This window comes from Pelodiscus sinensis, chromosome 5 (genome assembly GCF_052426305.1).
Source record: "Pelodiscus sinensis isolate ZL-2025 chromosome 5, ASM5242630v1, whole genome shotgun sequence".
Taxonomy (NCBI): Eukaryota; Metazoa; Chordata; order Testudines; family Trionychidae; genus Pelodiscus; species Pelodiscus sinensis.
Window position 1 is genome coordinate 79,953,894 of NC_143056.1, and position 22,961 is coordinate 79,976,854.

General features: G+C 43.7%; 1 protein-coding gene across 2 annotated transcripts in view; it reads left to right on the forward strand.

Moving 5' to 3' along the window:
- TTC17 (tetratricopeptide repeat domain 17) overlaps positions 1 to 22,961 on the forward strand; it is a 79,815-nt gene that overhangs the window by 12,626 nt on the left and 44,228 nt on the right. The window contains exons 6-16 of one of the 2 annotated variants that reach the window (XM_025185316.3): positions 2,600 to 2,709; positions 3,556 to 3,700; positions 4,248 to 4,387; positions 4,654 to 4,814; positions 5,230 to 5,342; positions 7,128 to 7,274; positions 7,976 to 8,091; positions 8,512 to 8,686; positions 9,321 to 9,398; positions 11,033 to 11,257; positions 16,089 to 16,275. In XM_025185316.3, coding sequence (XP_025041101.3) covers positions 2,600 to 2,709; positions 3,556 to 3,700; positions 4,248 to 4,387; positions 4,654 to 4,814; positions 5,230 to 5,342; positions 7,128 to 7,274; positions 7,976 to 8,091; positions 8,512 to 8,686; positions 9,321 to 9,398; positions 11,033 to 11,257; positions 16,089 to 16,275 — 1,597 coding nt within the window. The remainder of the gene's footprint in view (positions 1 to 2,599; positions 2,710 to 3,555; positions 3,701 to 4,247; positions 4,388 to 4,653; positions 4,815 to 5,229; positions 5,343 to 7,127; positions 7,275 to 7,975; positions 8,092 to 8,511; positions 8,687 to 9,320; positions 9,399 to 11,032; positions 11,258 to 16,088; positions 16,276 to 22,961) is intronic. The other variant, XM_089778548.1, reaches the window with a different exon arrangement.

Here is a 22,961-nt window from a genome sequence, read left to right on the forward strand (position 1 = left end):
CGCTGGGGTGGGCAGTGCCTGTGGCAAGTGCAGGGCAACAGGCAGAGCCGCCTGCACCCTACCATCCCCAGGTCCTGTGCCACTAAAGGAGAGCTGCCCCATATTAGCATCCTGCGGCTCAACTCCCAGAACCGAATCCTCTCCTGTACCTTAAATCTTACCCAGACCCCGCACCCTAACTCCTTGCCCCCAGTCCTGAGCCCCCTCCTACACTCTAACTCTTGCCCAGACCCTATATCCCCACCTCCACCTGCACCCAAAGTCAGGTCCAGACCACACATCCCAACCTCCTGTCCTGACCCCCCTTCTGCACTTCAAACCCCTTGGCCTCAGCCCCACCCTGGTGTCTGCAATCCCATTTGGAGCCCTCTCCCCATCCCGTACCCAACGCCCTGTCTCAACCCACAGCCTCCTCCCTCATTCTGAATCCCTCATTTTTGGCCCCACCCTAGAGTTTTCGGAGGGGAGGGGGGCAAAATCTAATAGCCAAAATCCCCAAGAAGAGTTAATCTGGCCCTAAGTATGTGGGGCGGCACTTCAGCATTTTCCACTGGGATGGAAAGCACATCACAGAAAGCTGTATCTTTTCCTCTAGTACAGGGGTCTCCAAACTTTTCAGCCCGAGGGCCGCATTAACTATCAAACAGCAGTTCAGGGGCCGCTTTCACGACGGGGAATTTCAGTTGCCTATTGCGCCTTCTGTCGCAGCGCGGCCGGTACTCTGACCATGCACTCCCTCCAGTGCTGAAGGGGAGGGAAAGGGGGGCCCGGGCCCACCCTCACTCACGGGCCCCAGCCCAGGGCCCTAAGGACACGGAACCAGCTGGCTCCGGTCCGGCTGACGGGGCTCCTGCCGTAACTCGTCAGCCCGCCAACTCTAACGAGTTCTGCCCTGGGCTGCTTCCTTTCCCTCCTCGTGTGACCCTCTACCTCCCCCCACCGTGGGGCGGTCACCTTTGATTCGTCCGTCAGGCTGACGGTCGTATATCCAGACGCCCACCCCTCCCGCCGGGGCTGGTCCTGCCGTCTGGGTGGCCGTCGGGTCTGGACTCCTGAGAAGGGGGGGGGGGCTTTTCCCCCGCTCTCCCCTTCCTCTGCACGCTGTTCTCCCCTCCTGCTTGCCACCGCTCACTCCTTCCCCCCCTCCCCCGGGCGGAAGGGGTCACCTTTTTAAAGTTCCCGCCGGGGTTCACGTTCCCCCGCACGTCGCCGGGCGGGCGTTACCACCACCGCCCATCCTGCCCCCTGATTGGCCGGCTGCCCTGTCAGTCTGGGCGGGGGAACGCCGCCCGTGCTAACCCCCGCCCCCTGCGCCGTTTGCCGCCGCGCGGCCGCTTGTCAGCGGAGCGGCCCGCTTCTCCTGCCCCGGCGCGGCGTGAGTACACGCCGCACACCCCTGACAGGGCCCCTCTCCCCGCAGCAAGAAGGGCCCGTTCGGCGGCGCCCCAGGGACGGGCGGGGGTCGCCTCGTCACACCGGCACGCGGAAGGCGGGGCCAGACAAAAAGGTCTCCACGGGCCGGATGAGAGGGCCTTGCGGGCCGTAGTTTGGAGACCCCTGCTCTAGTATAAACAGCATGATTTAAATTTCAGCATTAGTACTGGTGAGATGTACCCTGTCAAACCACAGAAAATACACAGCCATCACTTTTCAGTCAGGTTAGCCTGAACATTTGAAATAGGACCCAAATAGTTACAGAAGTCAAAAAGTAAAAATAACTAAACTGAAATGGCCATTTTCTCAGAGGTTTTTCTGCACTATACTGCAGGACATGATCCTTGTTTAGTTTAAAATAAAAATGTTCTTGCTTAAACAATCACTTCAGGTACTAGGGATGTTAAATATCTGATAATTGAATAGTCAAGTAACCTCATGAATTCTTATCAGTTAGTCTATTCTATAGTCCCTGGGGGTGGGACCAGCAGCCAGTGCACCTCACTCCCAAGGAGCCTGCTACCACTCCATACTGCTGCCTCTGTAGCAGCAGGAGCTGGTCTGTGAGGGGAGACAGTTTAAAAACCAGCTCCCTTCGCAGACTACCTGCCTGTTGCCCTGTGCTGTTGCCTCTGATTGAGGCAGCAGCGCGGGGTGGCAGCAGCCCTTGTCTAGGGGAGTCTGAAGTCCAGGACCTGGCACTAGCCAGAACTGAGCTGGGCTGTCTGCCTGCCAGGCTCCTAATACACTTTAAATGCAAAACTGCAGCAGGGGTAGGTCCTGGACCCATTGAAGCCAGGACTGATCTTGGCTGCTGGCTAAAAAATTTACTGGCAGAGGTGGGGGGGAGAAATGCATGTAGTCTATAACATTAACGTATAAGCTTTTGCTTATCAGTTAATCGACTACCCTATGACATCTCTATCAAGTATACTTATGAAAGTTAATGTTGGGGTTCATATATCCTTGATGTATTTACATGGTGATTCATTGTCACTTTAAATTCTCCCAACCTGTATTGAAGAGCAGAGTTTCAGGAAGAGAGGAGTATCTGAAGACATATTCAGAATTTAATTTTGCCTCCTTCACAACTGGAAAGCCTAGTTATCGTCTGTTGGCTTATACCTTAGTTCTTGCATTGTTACAGTTATGTCTTTTCTTACAGAACTCTTCTTCCTGGGTGCTGTATAACATGGCCTCATTTTATTGGCGAATAAAGAATGAGCCATATCATGTAGTGGAGTGTGCCATGCGGGCTCTCCACTTCTCCTCGAGGTGAGAGCAGCTAATACTTTTTTGTATGCTTTCTGTTTATCCAAAACAGTACAGTTTTTTTTAGTTTTTAGTTTAGTTAGTTTTAGGTTTGTTTGTTTGTTTTTTGGGGGGGGATTACTAAAAATTGTATCCTAAGAAAATAGGGGATGGCAATCAGTTGCATCAGGCAATCTCTATTCTGTCAATTTAGTATCCCACTATTCAGCAGCTATATTTTAAATAGTTCTTAAGAGGATAAAATAACCAGGGGTTTCTGGGGGTTCTCCAGCTGGTGTTCCCCAGCCCCCGCCTGGCCCACCTGATGCCAGAATTCCCAGGACCGGCTGGGACTCGCCAGCCCCTGTGCTCTCCTGGCTGGCTCCCACTCCCCGCCTCCGGGGCTCTTTGATCCAGCAGCATCCATGGCCTTGCTGGACCACTGATGTTGCTGGATCAGTGTGTCCTGGATTTGGGAAGTTCAGCCTGTACAATAGCTATAATCCAGTTGATTAATTGTATAATTACATGGTAAAATGAGAGAGGAATACGTTTTTCATTAACAGTGTGTTGTGACTCTTGTATTTTTATTTCTAATTTTATAAGCAAGTAGTTTTTAAGTGAGGTGAAACTTGGGGGAACACAAGACAAATCACACTCCTGAAAGAGGTACAGTAATCTGAAAAGGTTGAAAGCCACGGGACTAGATCATACAATTAAGGCATGAAGTCAGCATTGCATACTTGCAACATTTACTAGCTGCTGTGAGTTTTGGGAAGCCATTGTAATCTGTGTCTAGAGAGCACATGAGAAACATGCCTTAAGAAACTCATTATGAGACACCTCTTTTTTTTCCCCTTTTTTCTCTAGGCACAATAAAGATATTGCACTGGTAAACTTGGCAAATGTTCTACACAGGGCTCATTTCTCAGCAGATGCCGCCATCGTGGTCCATGCAGCTCTGGATTACAGCGATTTCTTTACCAGCTATTACACTTTGGGAAATATATACGCAGTAAATAAGATTTTTATTTTCCAAGAACAGCAGAAAATCAGTGTAATTTAATCTCTTTGGCTACAGTTGCAGCACTTTAAAAACACTGAGCAATGATTAAGCAATCCTGCAATAAATTGTGCACACTGTTCAAGCTTGATGTTTAAATTGGTTGGATTCAGATCTCTTTGCAGAGGAATTAATCTTTCAACTGAGAGAGAAAAGCTTGTCTGTTGTTGAAAACACCTCTTAAAGGAACATCTGCCTTCTCATCCAATGAAGTGGGTTTTACCCATGAAAGCTTATGATCCTATATATTTTTGTTAGTCTCGAAGGTGCCACAGGACTACTCGTTTGAAAGTCACAAACTAACCTGTGAGACTTTTCACCTGACTTCTAGCTGGCTTATCTAAAAACGTGGTTCTTTTTCAGAGGAGATTGGCTGCTGATTAAAACATAAATTATTATAAATTGATGTAAAAAACTCATCTTTATTAATCACTGGAAATGTTTCATTAAATATTGCTGAACAATGGCTAACTTCCTCTCTCTTTCAATCATTCTTCAGATGCTTGGGGAATACAACCACTCAGTCCTGTGTTATGATCATGCTTTACAGGCCAAACCAGGGTTTGAACAAGCTGTAAAAAGAAAGCATGCTGTCCTATGTCAGCAAAAACTTGAGCAGAAACTGGAAGCTCAGCATAGGTAATTGAGACATACATCCTCCAAAAAGCCTAACAAAAATTCATATCCAAGTGGGCTCATTCTCAATATTCTGTTCCTATATTTATTGCTCACCATTATGGTATAATGGTGATATGTTTTAACTTCATGTAATGTCATAACGATGGCACGACCTTAAATAATACAAATACTGTAAGCAACCAAAAGTTTCATGTGAATGTGAAATGACAGGAAAAGCTAATGTTTAAAACAATTCATCATAAACTTTCCTGGTGTCAAATTTTAAGATCACTTCAGCGAACGTTAAATGAGTTGAAGGAGTATCAAAAACAGCATGACCATTACCTCAGACAACAGGAGATCTTAGAGAAGCACAAGCTGATCCAGGAGGAGCAGATCCTAAGGAACATCATCCATGAGACGCAGATGGCAAAAGAGGCACAACTAGGTACGCATTTTGTAATGAACGCTGAGTGTAAAGAATAAGAGTCACGCTCAGTCACAACTTAATGTAATGAAACAGTTCACTCCCATATTGAGTTAGCATGCTTGTGCTTATCTATTTGGAAAAGACTGACTTCCAACAGAGCTGAATGAAGTACAACAGGATTGTAGGAAAATGAGCGGGAAATGCATAATTGGATATTTTTCAGATTCCAGACTCCATGCAAACTGTATTGTAGGAAGTGTAGTCTTTTACGCAAATATTAGTTTATCCATCTTGTTTCAAAGATAGAGATCTCCTTTCATATCAATTGACAAGATGGCTTGCAACTAGATTCTGAAAACGTTCTCCTTTGGTCAGTGGGAAACCCTCTGCTCTTTCACAGCAATGAACTTCTGTTCGTGTTTGTGCTCCATAGGGAACCATCAGATTTGTCGGCTTGGAAACCAGCAACACAGCTTGTACTGCCAGTGGGACCAGCCTGTTCGATATCACCGTGGGGACATTTTTGAAAATGTGGAATATGTTCAGGTTTGTCTACTATGAATTAGCACCATTGCTGTTCACTCAAGCGACACAAGTCAGTCACTCCCTCACCTTATAAACAAATTGTTCATTTTCCTTGAGGCTGTTCATAATTATTTTTTACAGAACAAAAGTTATAGTGTTTTTTAAAAAATTCAAAATAAACTTTAGGAGTTGTATATTCCTTCTACTAAGGGATCGTCTAGACTACGGGGAAGATTCGAAAGAGGATATGCAAATTCCACGAGAATGTGCATATCTTCTTCTGAACTCACTTTTGAAAGCAGAGCTTTCCGAAGTGAAAGTAGTCTAGATGCGGGGGGGGGGGGGGGGTTTCAGCAAACCTCCCCCTTTTTTTGAAAAGCCGCTTTTCCTCAAAAAATGAGGTTTATGCAGCTTTTAGAAAAAGGGGATGGTGCCGAAAAAAACACGTCTAGATTACTTTCACTTTCGAAAGCTCCACTTTCGAAAGTGAGATCAGAAAAAGATATGCAAATTCCTGCGGAATTTTCATATCCTCTTTCGAATCTTCCCCGTAATCTAGACATAGCCTAACTCTGTTAAAATCACATTCTGCTAGCATAATTTTCCTGTGACTCTTTTACTAATAGTGGGAGAACTAGAAATCATTCTGAATTTTGGTAGTCCAATGCCTGTTACCAATTAATTTTTTGTGTGCTTTTATATGAAAGGGACAAAATTAGGTCTCTTCCTAGGTAACTAAAGAGGAAAATGTTCTAGAGTATTTTGTGAAATCCCAACACTGCCCTGGAGTTTCCATCACTTTTTTTCCCTCTATATAGAATATCCTCTTTCTGCTAAATACAGATATTGGATGATTTGAGGAGGAGTGTAGTTGTCTTACATGAACATGCTAAATGTCATGCTGCTTGGGGGTATGTCTCTAGAGATGTGAAGCATCCATTTACAAATCTAGTTTCCTTGAGTGATGCAGCAAATGTACACTAGGTGATTAATGTGCAGAGCCAAATGCCTTTAAGAAATCAGTTTTCCCTTTGGATCCACATATGATACTTCCCATAGAATAATGTACCTCATTATAATAGCGGGAAAAGTGTGTGTGTGTGTGTGTACACACACTTTATTTTGTGTGTGTGTGTGTGTTTCTATTTTGTATATGCTTTTACAAAATTATTTAAGAGACAGCGATATTTTCCTCTTTCTTGACATTTTCAGTCTGTTCATGTTGATGAATATAATTCTAAAAATTTCTGTAAAATGTTGAAATTTGAAGGGGAGGGAATCAACATTATATTTATTATTTTATATTGGTAGGAGGGTGAGTGGTAACATGAGTTCTGTCCTTCTAACAGTACCTCACAATACTGATAGAAGTGCTGCTGCTGTTCTAGTAGCTTCAGGTACCAGCCTCCATCCTTTGTTTGCTAGCTCCCAAAGAAAGGTAGAAACAATCAGCAAAAGTAGGTATCATATTTTGTTTGTAAAAAGATTTGCAAAGCCTGGTAGTAATAGGTTTTCACAATATTTCTTTTAAACAAGCGATAAAACAGTATTTTGTTTTGATCTGCATTTTCTCCACACGTTCACAACCCTAGTACAGTGCTATTGCAAGAGGACCAGAAAGTGAAAGTGACTCATAATACGACCATTCTAGTTTTGCTGTCAAAGCCAAGGGAACTGCAAGAAGTAAACTGGCATAAGTAATGGAAAAGCAAATCACACTTTCAGTATTAGTTCATTACCTTAAAAGGAAATACTATCCCTATTTGTTTAGACAATGTCCCTATCATTTTCCTTTTTTATTAACAGTTTGGAGAAGATTCTTCAAGATCGAGTATGATGCCCATGAATTTGGATCTCCATGCAAACCACAGTGACCTCAGCCACTCCTTGCAGTCTTCTCCAGTTGCCCATTCTATTGTTTCCCTGTGGGGCCTAGAATCAGATGCTTATACGGTAAGCAAACAATATAAGCTCACTCTTTTATATGGGGCTATCATGAAAGATTGTGTTCTCCTTTACTAGAGGTTTTTTTCTAAATCAGCAGTGTCCAGTCATTCTTATGTAGTAGTACTTATATGCCTGAAACTCCTGAGTTCTTTATTGTCTCAGGTAAACTGCTCTCCTGAGCACTAGTATACCACTACTTCTGCTTGTCTCCCACTCATTTGTGTGAACTTTATCACACATAAGCTGCTCTCCTGAGTACTAGTATACCACTACTTCTGCTTGTCTCCCGCTCATTTGTGTGAACTTTATCACACATAAGCTGCTCTCCTGAGTACTAGTATACCACTACTTCTGCTTGTCTCCCACTCATTTGTGTGAACGTTATCACACAATGTGGATTTGTGTTGTTCTCATGATTGAAAAATTTGGGTTTAGAGTCCATGGTAGAACATGATCGTGGTAGAACAGTATCATTCACTAAAAATAGAAAGCATTGTGCTGATACAACCGAAATCATGTCTTGATAAACTGGGACAATTACCACAGAAGGCATGAGACCATTATCTTATGGAAAGAGTTGTTGAGGGTTTTTTTCTGTCTTCCTAGTATATTCCTGAGGTATTCTTATCAGCTAGCTAATGTAAAAATGAATTACATTGAATTATTTCTTAACAGTTTAAGGAGGTGTTTTTTTTCTTTGCAATTAGGATAAACAGCATATTCTTTGGCCCAAAAGATCAGAATGTGTAAAATCCTTTCCAACAATACCAAACCCAGAGGAACTGCCAACCTATTTCCTACCTCCAGAAAACAGAGGATTTGGGCAAGTGTTGATTAATTATAAAGTGAATTTTCCATTGTATTTTTTTAATCTGGTGATAACGATATGGCCACATTAAGAGAATCTGGGGTCATTAGTTCATTATTCTTTTCAGAGGGCTGCATTACTCTATCTTTTCCAACCATAGAGAGGGATCAATCTTTCTGATTAATAACAGATAATATTGTGTTCTTCTGGAGGCCCACTCTATAAGAGGAGTCTCAGCCATCTAATGCTCTGTTCATGCTACAGCTATAACTAAGTCAGGAAACCAGTTCCAAAATGACCATCCCCTTACCTGGATGTAATATGGTTAAAATGCAATATGGACAAGACCAGCCATGTTCCACTTAGCTGTCTTCTGTGTTCATATCCCACTATTTGAAACTTGAGCTCATGTCTTCTCTATTCTTCTACTGCCAGAGTCCATTCGATCCTGAGTAACCCAGGAGAGATCCAAGTATGTGGTGAGGCTCAGCTGCCAGATTGTTCATCTATTACTGACACCCGAAATAATGAAACACTGTGTACATTGGTCAAAGAACTAGATGCTCATCTGGAGCCAAAATTTAAATTGCCGGATGATCATGCAAGACAAGTAAGAGGCACTGTTTTCACAGGTTACCTTTTCATACTGAGTTTCTGCATTTTACTGCCTTAGAACCAAGGTTTAAAGATTTGTCAGATTCTGGTAACACAAAAGTTGGTCTGATCTTTCATGATGCTTAGAACTTCCATTGGCTTCCCCTTGCTACGAAGTGAAATTTCTTAATACCTTGCAAAATAACGTCCTGTGACATGGCTTGTTTAAACCCCTATCAAAAGTTTGTGAAACAAAAAATGATAGTTAATTTAGAAAGTGTTTTTTTTTTTTTTCTTCTAAAACCTCTGAAGACCATATGACAACTGTTCATTGGCTTTATCATCTCTTTGTTGGAACAGGGAAGATATCAGCTGCTATCAGATCCAGTAACTTTTGTCTTCCTCTCCTTATAGTTCACTGTCCCTTGGTTGTTTTAATGCATCTTTAGACTCTTTCTTTTCCCAGAACACCAACAGTGAGTCAGTATGAGTTTCTCTTCAGCTTCAGTACAAAGGAAGGGGATTAGGAATTTGTAAGGAAAGGAGAGTTGAGCATCCCAGATGACTATATTCTGTAAAAATAGTGTCTGAAGGATCACTTTAATATCTTCCATCCTATTTTTTCTTAAATGCTTTTTCATATTGTTCAGATCTTGCATTCTCGTATCAACAATCAAACTATTACAGAGGAGCAAATAGGAGCATTCATCTATCATGCTATCAAGAAGGTGAGTCAAGAATTGTAGTTTGAAGTAAGTTTGAAAATTCTTGCTTTCTTTGAGTGTCATGACTGGATTCATATTGTGCAGTGGCATATAAGTTACAAATTGTCTTGTCTGGTAACTAGCAGTGCTGAAATTTATAACGTCTTTTGATATAGGTTCCACAAAGAATCACAAATATTCAGAGAAGCATCCCTTTCATTGTTTACTCAATGGGCCTTATTTTTAGCTTCCTTCCTACATAAGAGCACTGTGGGTGAGAGAGCAAATTCCATTCATGTCAAAATTTGCGGGATATTGTGGGAGGAAGTACAGTGCCATTTCCTGAATCAGACACAAATACTCCTGGAACTAATCTGATGTTTGCCAACTAATAGGCATTGCTTTGCTTATGTTATGTTCATTTTTCCCACCCTTTATCTTACTTTTCTGTTTTGACTGGTAGCTCTTTGAGACAGACACAGTCTTAAGTCTTTGCATAGCACTTACCACAATGGGACTCCAATCATATGTAAGCTTTTGGTTGCTACCACAATAAAGCTAATAACAGTAAATATCAGGATGGGGGGAAAACTTTTGGCAAAAATCATGTTAGATCTAAGGATGTTAAGGACTAGTCGATTTCCCGCCCCACCTCACCTCCCGTCCTCCTTGCCATCTCTATCAAATAGAGGCAGCAAAAGGGGATGGAAGAGGGGGTACTTCAGAGCGGCAATGAATGGTCTTATCAATAAGACTTATGCATACAAGTAACATTAAATGTATAAATTGTTGTAGGACTGAAGCATTTAATTTCTTCTAAGTTACCCAAGAAATATTGGAAAAGTGGTTTGATAGGGTATTAAAATATCCATTATATCCTTCAAATAAAACCTTTTAGAAAAAGACTATTGATTCAAAAATAATGAAGAAATACCATTATCTACAAAATTTACTTCTGTCTGAATACTTTTACCCTCTATGGTTATAAGAAACACACAAAATTGTTAAAACTGAAAGAAAATACAGGCAACCCCTGCACTTATGACCTAATTGATTCCTGAAGAACTGTCATAAGTCGAGTCCTTTTTTCCTATAGGCGCAATGATAAAAATGGAGGTTCCATTCCTGACCCGCTTTGCCTCCAGTTGTAGACTGTGGCACAAGCTGCTGGGGGCTGTGCTGGGGGAAGGTGGCTTGGCATGAGCTGCTCCCAGAGCTGGCTGAGGGCTATTCCAGGTGGAGGCGGTGGCCGGAGCAAGGCGATCGTAAATGCGGGGGGTTGTATGTCAGGCGGTCTTAAGTCGGGCGTCACCTGTACTGTTTTTACATACTTTGTTGTGCATATGACACAACTCCATATAGTTAGTTTAATTATTCCTTCTCTAAAGGAATGAGTTAGTCTGTTTCCTGTAATTATAGACCAAGAGTCAGCTAGGAATAATTATTTTAGAACTCTGGTTTTACATTTTATTCCCCTCTTCCTTCCGTGTTTACTGTTTTAAGTTGTGAGCATTTTGGGTTAGTTGACTATCTTGTTGTATGTTTAGACAGTTGCCTAGCACATTGTGGGTCAATTAATAAAGTGATACATTGAGTTGCTTCTGTTAGAGATCATGGTAAGCAATTGTATTTTCCTGAAATGTTGTTACTTTTTTCAGCCTAGGGATCCTTTATGGCTTATACTTAATGAGGCTGGACTCTATTGGCGTGCAGTTGGAAATAGCACCTTTGCTGTCACATGCTTGCAAAAAGCATTGAACTTAGCCCCACATGAGTATCAGGATATCCCTCTAGTCAATCTAGCTAACCTTTTGATTCATTATGGTCTTCATCTGGATGCCAGCAGGCTCCTGCTAAAAGCTGTGGCCATCAATAATTCTGAGGTAAGATTTGCTTTTCTATTATTTTAGTGACAACAGAACTCTTTTCCTGGATGTTTGCTTAATTCCCAAACCCAGGTTTTTTTCTCCTCATATAGGTAATTCTTTCAGCATCTCATTTGAATCATGTTAATTTAAATTGCTCTTGCATGTTTGATTAATTTCCTGATCTTAAGTGCTAGATGACACTGGATGCTTAAAGTGTAAATGTCTGAAAGAATAACTGGTTTTACATATGGATGACTAAATAGGTTTGCTTCTGGACACCAGAATTCCAACCAGTTGGTTCTTGTTAGGTTCAAATCCTGGCATCGCTGATCAGTGTCTAAAATAGGGATGTTAAATATTGGTTAATTGAATAGTCGAGTAACCTTGTGAATTCTTAACAGTTAGTCGACTATTCTATCTATAGTCCCCAGGGGGTGGGCCAGCAGCCAGTGTGCTCCAGCCTCACTCCCAAGAAGACTGCTGCCTCTGTATCAGAAACAGCAGCACGAGGTGCCAGGTGGGAGCTGGTCTGTGAGGAGAGCCAGTTTAAAACCCAGCTCCTCTTGTGGACCTGTGCTGTCACCCAGTGCTGCTGCCTCTGATAAAGAGGCAGTCACGCAGGGTGGCAGCAGCCCCTGTCTAGCAGGGCCTGAGCTCTCGGATCCAGCGCAGGCCGGAATAGAGCTGGGCTGTTGGCCAGCCTGCTAAAAAATGTACTGGCAAGTTGGGGGTGGGGAGCGTGTAGTCTATAGCATTAACCTATAAGCTTTTGCTTATTGGTTAATCGACTACACTTTTACATCTCGAGTCTAAAATGGAGATTTTTGATGCTCTGTGAACATTTAATCCTTGTATGTTAGAGGAAACAGAAACCACTACATAAAATCATGTTTGATAGGCGGTAGGCAGCCCCTGAGAAGTTGCTTTTACACAGCAGTTTTGCTAAGATTCGTTGTATGTGAGAATTGTGGTTTTGAGACGAAAGCACAGGACTGGCAGTCAGGATATCAATGTACTGTCCTAGCTCTGCCACTGATTTCTCATGCAATCTTATGAAAGTAATGTATCTTAAGTGACTCTCTTTCCCTGTCTATAAAAATGGGGCTAAGTTGTCTTCCCTGTTCCATAGTACAGTTGTGAGGCTTAATGTATTCATGTTTGTAAGTGCTTTGAAGTTTTCTGATGGATGAGAAATGAAAAGCACATTACTGTATCTTCTCCTTTTAGAAATTAGTGGTTGCTCAATTAGATTTGGAAATCTGCATGTACATAAACACTGCACAGCAAGCTGAGATGTAAATCTACAGCATTCCAACACGCTATACATTAACTGCTGCGGAGCCATTAAGTAAACAACAGGAACAGCCTGTTTGAGAGAGCTGCTAAGTGGGGCGAGAATCTTGCATTAACTACCGTATTTTCCGGCGTATAGGGCGACTGGGCGTATAAGACGACCCCCTATCTTTTTAATTAAAAGATAGGGTTTCATCTTATACCCCAGCGCCCTTCCGCCTCCTTTGCTCCCGGTGTCCCTGGTCTGCTGGAGATGGTCCCCAGCAGACCAGAGGCACTGGGAGCAAAGCCGCCAGGAGCGCCTGGGCTCCCCCCCCCCCCCCGCCGGAGCCCCTCCGCGGCTTTGAAAGCCTCGGGGGAAGCCGGCGGGGGGCATCCCAGGCACGCATGGGCTCCCCCCCGCCAGAGCCCCTCCGCGGCTTTGAAAGCCTCGGGGGAAGCCGGCGGGGGGGCCTCCCAGGCGCGCATGGGCTGCCCGCCCGCCGGAGCCCCTCCGCGGCTTTCAAAGCCTCGGGGGAAGCCGGCGGGGGAGCCTCCCAGGCGCGCATGGGAGGCCCCCCCGCCGGCTTCCCCCGAGGCTTTCAAAGCCGCGGAGGGGCTCCGGCGGCGGGGCATCCGGCGTACAAGACGACCCCCGATTTTTGGGGGATGTTTTTTAACTTCAGAGGTCGTCTTGTACGCCGGAATATACGGGTACATGGACCAAGATTCTGTGCACCAGAAGCTCCCTACTGCGCAATCAAACAGCCATACATCAATGCACACTAGAAAGCTTTTAGTCAGTAGCGGGGTTCATGTTGATAGTGCACAGCACTGTACCCCAGCTTGCAGTATAGTGTTTGTGTAGCTGTTCCCCCAAAATTAGTCATCACTCAGCTGTGCAGGAGAGTTAAATTGAATCTGGTGCCTCCCTAATAATAGATAGGTAGATAAAAAGATAAGTAACATGCCTTTCAGAAATGTGGGAAGACTGTGCAAAACTGGATTCCTGAAACTTTAGCCACTACTGTATAACCTTTTTTCATAGGGTGCTGTAAGTACTTGACAAAAAAAGTCTTCTCTGTATTTCGAGTTTAACAATGAGCTCTTCGTTAAAATAATTCAAAATTAATTCCAATGGTCAGAACAAGACTCTTGCTTTGTTAAAGAAAGCACTGCTGATGAAAAGCTGTTCCAAAAGTAGTAGTGTGCAATAATAGTCTCTTGGCTATCTAGGTATCTCTTCATAATGCATCTTCATCTCTGCTACCTGGATGATTCTTTTGTTTTCTTGGTTAATCTCTTGCATTTTACATATCTTTCTTTGCATTTTAGTGCCACTTGCAACATCTTATAAAAATAAAGTGCTGCAAAAGCTGTATCTTTGCAAATGTTTTGATTTATTTACTTCTCATTAGCTATAGATTTGCCTAGTACAAAGTTATGGCATATTTCTGAATTTTGTTGAGTAAGTAGTCTGCAAATGATTTGAAGAAAACTCTCAGAGAAAACATTGACATTCCATACTCCTTTTAAATATAATTAGACCATGTTGGCAACTTTCCTGCTTGTAATAAGAGCTTATAATTTACAGCTTTGGCCAAAAAAAGTTGTGTACGTCTTAAACAAAAGGGAAAAACAACTCTTAGTGAAATGATTTTGTCTCACTCCAGTTTCCAGGAGACAAGAGGCCAAATCACAGCTCCTTTTCCCCCCATCATATCAGGGCATAAGTTTGAGGCACTTTGGCAATAGTGTGTGTGGGAAGCCTGTGTTGCTTCTGCTAATGCTGTGCATCCTATTTGGACAAAGAACATGAGTCTCTAGGACTATCAGCCCCCTCGAGCACTAAATTAACTTTAAAGTAAGTGGGGAGGGAAAAAATACAATCTGTGTAACACCAGAGTATTTTTAATACAAAAGCTATCAGCAATTTCACAACAGTTTAAAAAGTTAAAATTGTAGGTAAGTTTATGAAAAAGCTGGATCACAAGAAAGCAAAGGATGAATGATGAAATAACTGATTTAGGAAATTTGGGGGAGGAAGTGAAATGTTGCATTGGCAGGAGTTTCTTCCAATAACTTTGGCAAAACTCGACAGCTGAAGAAGGCTGAGAGTATTGTAATCAAACTTGCATGTGCAGTGTTACACAGCCTGATATTAACTTAACAGCCTGATATTAACAACGCTAACCAGACTCTGGCTGGATTAGCGTTAACGGTTAAAGAGGATTCTCTGATGTGTAAGAGAGAGACACAATCAGAACAAGAAAGATTGGTTATCAAGAGGACCCAATGTTTGGGGGCCTGTATGAACTAGGGATGTTAAATATCGGTTAATTGAATAGTCGATTAACGGCATGAATTCTTATCAGTTACTTGACTATTCTATATTCCCTGGAGATGGTGCCAGCAGCCAGTGTGTTCCAGCCCCACTCCCAAGAAGCCCACTGCCCTATATCAGAGGAAGCAGTGCGGGGTGCCGGGAAGCTCCCCTTACATACAGGCTGCCTGTTGCCCCGTGCTGCTGCCTCTGATACAAAGGCAGCAGCGCAGGGTGGCAGCAGCCCCTGTTCTGGGGGGGGGGCTGAGCTCCCAGATCCAGGGTGAGCTGGAACTGAGCTGGGCTGCCTGCCCTCCTGGCTTCATACACTTTAAATGCAGTGCTACAGCGGTATCAGTTAACTTAACAGCCTGATATTAACAACGCTAACCAGACTGTGGCGTAGGTAGCCACAAGGGTAGGTCCGTGAGCCAGGACTGAGCTGGGCAGCTGGCCAGACTTCTAAAAAGTTCACTGGTGAGGTGGGGAATGTGTCTAGTCTATAGTATTAACCGATAAGCTTTTGCCAATCGGTTAATCAATTACACTATTACATCCGTATTATGAATGAATGAGGTTCAATCAATTAGCAGAAGCACCAAAGAAATAGTACCACCAAATGAAGATATCAAACACAGGGTGGAAAGTCATAAGAACAACAAACAATTAAACTGGTGGACTAAGGTTAACTGGAGAATCAAATTGAATTCAAATTTGAATTAAGTGTATATCATAAATCTTGTGACTTAATTTCATCAGATTGTTGAAACACACACGATTCTGAAATGTGTTTTTAGTAGTACAAGGAAAATAGTTTTAAAAGTTTCATGACACCAAATACCATTTAGGGTGTGTCTAAACTACACCCCTGGTCCACAGAGGGATGCAAATTAGACACACCGAAAGTGCAAATGAAGCAGGAATTTTAAAAACCCCATGCTTTATGTGCATGATGGTAGCTGCCGCTTTTTTCAAAACGGAGCTTTTCGGAAAAAAATGGCAGTTTAGACGGGGCATTTTCGACAGAAATGCCCCGTTTTGAAAGATCCTGTAGTCCTCATTTTTTGGTTGGTTATTCTGCATTCTAGGAATAAACAATCCCTTTTACAGAAATCTTTATCCCTAAGGTGCATCTAGCTGATTTGGGAGGGTGGAAGGTTTCCGTTTCAGTTCTTTGCAATAGCTTACCTTCAGTTTTGAATTTGGAATATATTTATTGTACTGATACAAGATTGTTTTTTCTCTTCATAGCCCCTGACTTTCCTGAGCCTAGGAAATGCCTATCTGGCTTTGAAGAATATCAGCAGAGCCTTGCAAGCTTTCAGGGACGCGCTGGATTTAACTACGAAGTGTCAGGAGTGTGAGAGCAGCCTGAAGTTGATCCGCTGTCTGCAGTTTTGTCCTTTTGTGTACAACATCACCTCTTCTGTATGCAGTGGTAAGCAGTTGCTGAAAAATGGAAAAAAGTGACATAGCTTTACAGACAGAGTGCACTCTATCTGCTGGCGTTCCAGACCACTGTATTCTTTCCCAAGAATCATTCCATTTCTCTCTCTTTACACTCCTCTCTGCCAGCAAGGACCAACATTGAGGCACATCTCTTGTGATAGAAAGGATAGTACTCCATTAGGAACTAATTTTGGGATACCCCTTATGTTAGTAGAGGGGCTGCCATTGAGTTCAAAGCACATGCTGTCTTCATAGCAGCCTAATAACTCAGTTTCTAGGTAAGGAGAGTTGAAGCCAGGTCTCTCCCTGTTATTGCACAGCGATGACTGGTAGAATAGTAATAGAGATGTAGCCGTGTTAGTCTGGTCTAGCTGAAACAAAAGACAGGGATATGCAGCACTTGAAAGACTAACGAGATGGTTTATTAAGTCATGAGCTTTCGTGGGCCAGACCCATTTCCTCAGATCAAATTGTGGAAGAAAATTGGCATAACCATATATACCAAAGGGTTACAATAAAAAAAAGTGAACACACATAAAAATGACAAATCAAATTTCAGAACAGAGGAGGTATGAGCGGGGGAGGTTATTGTCTGTGAGCTGGTGATATTAGAGGTGATAATTGGGGAAGCTATCTTTGTAATGGGTAAGATGAGGCCCAGTCGTAAAGTGTCAAATTTAAGCATGAATGATAGTTCAGAGGTTTCTCTTTGAAGTCTTGTGTTAAAATGTCTTTGAAGCAGGATGCAGGTAGTCAAGTCTTTGAGACAATGCCCTTTCTGGTTGAAATGGCAAGAACCTGTTTTTTGTGCCACTGTCTGATATCTGTGTTGTGTGCATTGATTCTTTGGCAAAGTGTCTGAGATGTTTGTCCAATGTACATAGCAGACGGACAGTGTCGGCACATGATGGCAGAAATATATGTTCTTGATCTTATAACTGAATTGGTTAGGTCCAGTGATGGTGTCAGCAGAGTAAATATGTGGACAAAGCTGGCAACAGGGTTTGTTGCAAGGGAAAGTTCCAGGATTGGTATTAGTGTGGTATGTCCTGTGGTTGTTGGTAAGAATCATCCTGAGGTTAGGTGGTTCTCTGTAGGAGACTATGGGTCTGTCTCCCAGAGCCTCTCGGAGTGTAGTATCCTGTTCCAGAATAGGCTGTAGTTTATTGATAATGTGTTGGACAGGTTTAAGTTGGGGGCTATAGGTGATGACAAGTGGTGTTCTGTTGTTGGTTTAAGACGGATCCTCCCCGCACCCCCAAGAAGTCCCAGTGCCTACCTCCAGCGACAATGGAGGTAGTACAGGCTTTCTGCGGGGTGGATGGAAGTGTGCTGTCTGCTCCCCTCCCCCGGGTCTGTGGCGTACTGGGAACTTGAGGGGGGTGGGGGGAGTCCCCAGAGGAGGCGTGCTCCAGGGCTTCCCTCCTCTGCGGGAACGGGGAGTCAGCCCCGAAGGAGGAGCATGCCAGAGATTCCCTGCTCTGTGGGAGGGGGGAATCATCCCTCTTCGGCAGGGGGTGGATATGAGGAAAGGAGTCCCAGGAGGAGGTTGGTGTGGGGGACTGTCTGACACCTGCCCCAGCAACACCCTGCGCCCTGTCCCCACTGGCAACCTGTCCCCTGCTGCAGAGCCCTGTCCCCCACTGGCACTCTGCCCCCACTGGCACCCTACCCCAGCACCCACTAGCACCCTTCCCCAATACCATGTCCCCTGCTCCCACCAGCACAGTTGGGGCCACATTAGTGAGGCTTGGGGGAGTTATTTGTTTGCATCTCACTTGTTTGGCCCTCAACTGATTTTTTGTGGGTCAGTGACCCCTACTCAGAACAGGTTCCCCGCCCTTCTCATAAATAAAGACAGCAGAAACTTTTTGTGTTTGACATAGTATTTTATTTAAAAATGAAGCCTGGCCAACAAACCCCCAATTGGGGCCAAGCCCCTATCTGGCTGCAGCATTATAACACTCCTGCACACCCACTTCCTGCAGGCCCTAGATTTGAGCTTATCCTACACTAGACCCCCTCCCCCCGCCCAGATCCCTTCACATACCTCAACCCAAATTCCTGCACCCGCATATCCACAAGCCTGTGGCTTGCTTAGTACCCCAACCCTCCATCCGACCCCAGCACTCCCCATCCTCGAGCCCCCTCCCCAAGCCCACGTCCCCTTCTCCACCTCTTCCTGCATCCAAATTTCCTCCCAGAGCTTGCACCTCTCACCCCTTCCCATACCCAAATCCCTCATTCCCACACCAAAGCCCACACATCCTGTCTCCCCAGTGAGGTTACAGCTAGACTGCAGGAGTTTTTCCAGGATTCCAGAGATATCCCGGAAAAACTCTTCCACATCCAAGGATGCGTTTGTTCTTCTGCTTTTTCTTTAGTGGAAGAGCAAACATGCTCTTTTGTAACCCCTGTATTCCTCGTTCCATGAGGAATAAGGGGGTTTCCAAAAGAAGTGGGTTTTTTCTGACATTTTGTCCTCTTCCTACAGAAGAATCGTGGGGGGGGGGAGCAGCAGTGTAGAGTGTATAAGGGAAGGGGTGGGATCTTGGGGGAAGGATGGGGCGGTAGATCTTGGCTTGTTCTGACATTTAAAAAGTGATCTTGGGTGTAAAAAGGTTGGAGACCATTGTTTTAAAGCTATAGATTCTGGCAGGGAATATAGTCTATTATAGTTTATTTTTAAGCCAGTACAGGCAGTCCCCGGGTTACGTACAAGATAAGGACTGTAGGTTTGTTCTTAAGTTGAATCTGTACGTAAGTCGGAACTGGCGTCCAGATTCAGCCACTGCTGAAACTGACCGCCAGTTCTGACTTACATACAGAATCAACTTAAGAACCCCAGGCGTCCCCAAGTCAGCTGCTGCTGAAACTGATCAGCGGCTGATTCCAGGAAGCCCAGGGCAGAGCAACTCTGCCTCGGGCTTCCTGTAGTCAGCCGCTGGTCAGTTTCAGCAGCGGCTGACTTGGGGACGGCTGGGGCAGAGCACCTGGGGTGCTGCTGGGTTGCTCCAGTAGTGCCGATCTGGCGCTACTGGACCAACCCAGCAGCACCCCAGCTGCTCTGCCCCAGGCGTCCTGATTCAGCCGCTGCTGAAACTGACCAGCAGCGGCTGAATCAGGATGCCTGGGGCAGAGCAGCTGGGATGCTGCTGGGTTGGACCAGTAGCGCCCAGAGCGGCGCTGCGGGAGCAACCGGCAGCGCCCCAGCTGCTCTGCCACAGGCGACGGAGAAAAGCCTAGTCTGCTGGGGGGGGGGAGGTGTACTAGCTGCGCATGCCCCCCCAGCAGACCAGGAAGACACGGAGCAAAGGGGCGCGCCTGGGCTGCTCCCCTGCCGGCTTCCCCCGCGGCTTTGGAAAGCCGCGGAGGGGCTCGCGCAGCGGAGGAAGCCGCGGGGGAAGCCAGCAGGGGGACAGCCCAGGCGCGCCCCTTTGCTCCGCGTCTTCCTGGTCTGCAGACCAGGGAGACGCGGAGCAGCTTTTCTTGCCCGGGAGTACACGGGCGGCGGGACTGCGCGGTCCCGCAGTCCGTGTTCGTAACTGCGGATCTGACATAAGTCGGATCCGCGGAAGTCGGGGACTGCCTGTACTTCCATGCTTGAATAATAGTTTTTAAATGGCGTTTACTTTTTAGAAGTGCTCCATAATGCATTCTCACTATCCCACATGATCATTTCTTAGTTCATGTAGGACCTATAGTAAGTGTTCCTGGATTTCTGGGGAGGGTATGTTAGTTTTTCAAATTCCACAGTGAGATGGTGCTTAAAAGAAGATACCTTTTAAAGATATGTCTGGAATGTTGTGATGCTTTGTTGCCATTAATGGCTACTCTTAAGATCTAAAGAACAACCCTATGTAGAATATTCACTCCTTTTCACTGAACTTCTAATTGAATATTTTAGACGTCTTTTCTATACTTGTTAATGGTTCATGTTCTGCTCCCAAGCTATCCTAAAGACAATTTATGAATACCTTTCTTCTGAAGCCATCACCAAGGGACAACCTCTGTCCCAACTGCTTGTGAAAACTATGCAAGCTTTTCTTACATGGGCATGTGTTAACAGAGCAAGACTGTTTAACTGGTGAGATCCTTTATAGAACCTATCAGGCCTATAATCAAAAGGGAGGCTAAACATTTAACAGATATATTCACTGCATTAATGCCAGAAATCAAGTCTCTAGGTGTATTGCCATGTATTTGTACTGTTCCCCTTTTTTGTGCCTATTCATGTTATACTGCTTCTTTGTACTGAAGACAGGAAAGACCATATAGGTTATCTTATGCATTATTGGCCAATGCAGGACTATTAGAAGTATGAAATTGACATGTGGTATAAATGTCTTTGTTTTATTAAAATGTTTAAAATAAACTTACCAGTGTATTCAACTTTGATATTGGTGAGTTTTCTGGTTTAAAACTTGGATTTAAGCTAACATCTTAATGTAAAAAATGGAGAAGCAGACTTGTTTGTCTGTATTTTAATGAGGGAGAAGACAATTCCAAGATGCTGAGAATGGTTTGGGATTTTTTATTAATTGCATATTTTTTTATTACAAGGTAGGAGTGTGATTCCCAGCTCATGTACACATATTCAAGCTAGCTTGATGAGAGCTGGCATGATTATTAATAGTAGAGTAGCCATACAAGTGCAGATGGCCTCCAGATCTAGTATGTACACATCTAAGATGTGCTGCTGCTGATGCTACCATGGCTGTGGTGTTTATAACTCCTGCTTGCTCTCGTTGAGCTTCACAAGTATGTGTATGCAAGCTGGAAATTTTATTTCTATATCCTGGTGTAATTGTAGCGTCAGATGGTCAGAAAAGGAAAATATTCATGGCGAAGTGATGGCCAATGCTTCAGAAAGGTCTGAGACCACAAACTGAGCACACAAACTGAGAGTGCACTGCACAGACAAATTGCACACAAATGTGTACATGTGTGCACATGTATTTGCGGTTTTCCCTGCCTATCTCAGATCTGCACACAAGTGCATGGACAACTTCGAAAAATCACCGTTACATTTTCATTTTTAGTGATTTTAATTGTAGGATTTTAATTTCAATTCTAGCTTTTCAGTGAGACAGGTTTACTGTGAGGTTTATTTCAGAACATTAGTGTGAGACAGGCATATATATTCCATGATACAATTGCAGTTTAGTATTATGCCATCCTGTGAAATATAGTGAACCATAAACAGTGCATCCAAAATGATGAACATGGAATTGAAATGCAAATATGCAGAACAACTCAAGTGGTCTAAAAATGTTTCATTTTAAGGTAAAAACATGATAAGTACATAACTTACTGAGAAGTACATGAGTAATTTACTGTAAGATGTACTTGCTACTGCTACTCCTGGCTTCATAGTAAATTGAAACACCAGTTGGTGATAAGATACATACTGTGTACCCAAATGGTGCTTACTGAGTCATACATGCATTTTAGAAATGGAAAAAGATCAGTCCTTTCACTACCAGCATAGCATGTTGTCAAGTATACATTTGAATAATTTTAGCAATGGGGATTCTGTTACATTGAGGTGTTCTTCAATAGCCTACATGAATTATTTCTAAAAATAGTCTAATTCTCATGATGACTTTTTTTCCTCTTTCAGCTTTGTTCCATTGCTTCTATATATAACCCAATGGGTCAAGCATAGTTCTTTTCACCCCTTCCCTCCTGAAGTTTGAAGCTTTTCACATATGTTACCAGATATAAGAGCATTTTTTAAACATGTGCAATGCTTAAAACTCAGAACCTGTGAATTAAACTTTTGTTTAACCCCTGACCTTTGATAAGTATTTGTCTGGCATTCTTTAAAACAACACTAGTATAGTTGCCTGTGCTTCAGTTTATGTTGTATTATCCATGTGCTTTGTGAATTGGGGTAGGTAACAAGACAAGAGGTATTGAATTCTTACTTGCTTTGATACTGTTTCTGCTTACAAGAAAGGAGCAAATCATAGAATATTAAGACTGGAAGGGACCTAGAGAGGTCATCGAGTCCAGTCTCCTGCCCTCATGGCAGGACCAAATACTGTCTAGACCATCCCTGAGAGACATTTATCTAACCTACTCTTAAATATCTCCACAAATGGAGATTCCACATCCTCCCTGGGCAATTTTTTCCAGTGTTTGACTACCCTGATAGTTAGAAACTTTTTCCTAATGTCCAACCTAAACCTCCCTTGCTGCAGTTTAAGCCCATTGCTTCTTGTTCTATCCTCAGAGGCCAAGATGAACAAGTTTTCTCCCTCCTCCTTATGTGACACCCTTTTAGATATCTGAACACTGCTCTCCTGTCCCCCCTCAATCTTCTCTTTTCTAAACTAAACAAACCTAATTCCTTCAGCCTTCCCTCATAGGTCATGTTCTCTAGACCTTTAATCATTTTCGGTTCTCTTCTCTGGACCCTCTTCAATTTCTCCACATCTTGGGCTCAGGGAGGACTTTGTGAAGCAGCATGCTCTAGTGGTGTGAACATGGAATTAGGAAGTATGCACTGCTGAACTGTAGTCACGACTTTGCATAGGCTGTGGGTATGTGAATGATAAAGTCATTCTGGAGAAGTTAAATTAATTCTTTGTGTCAGTCTCCATGGCTGAGAATATTGGGGAGATTCCCAAACCTAAACCATTCTCTTTACGTGACAAATCTGAGGAATTG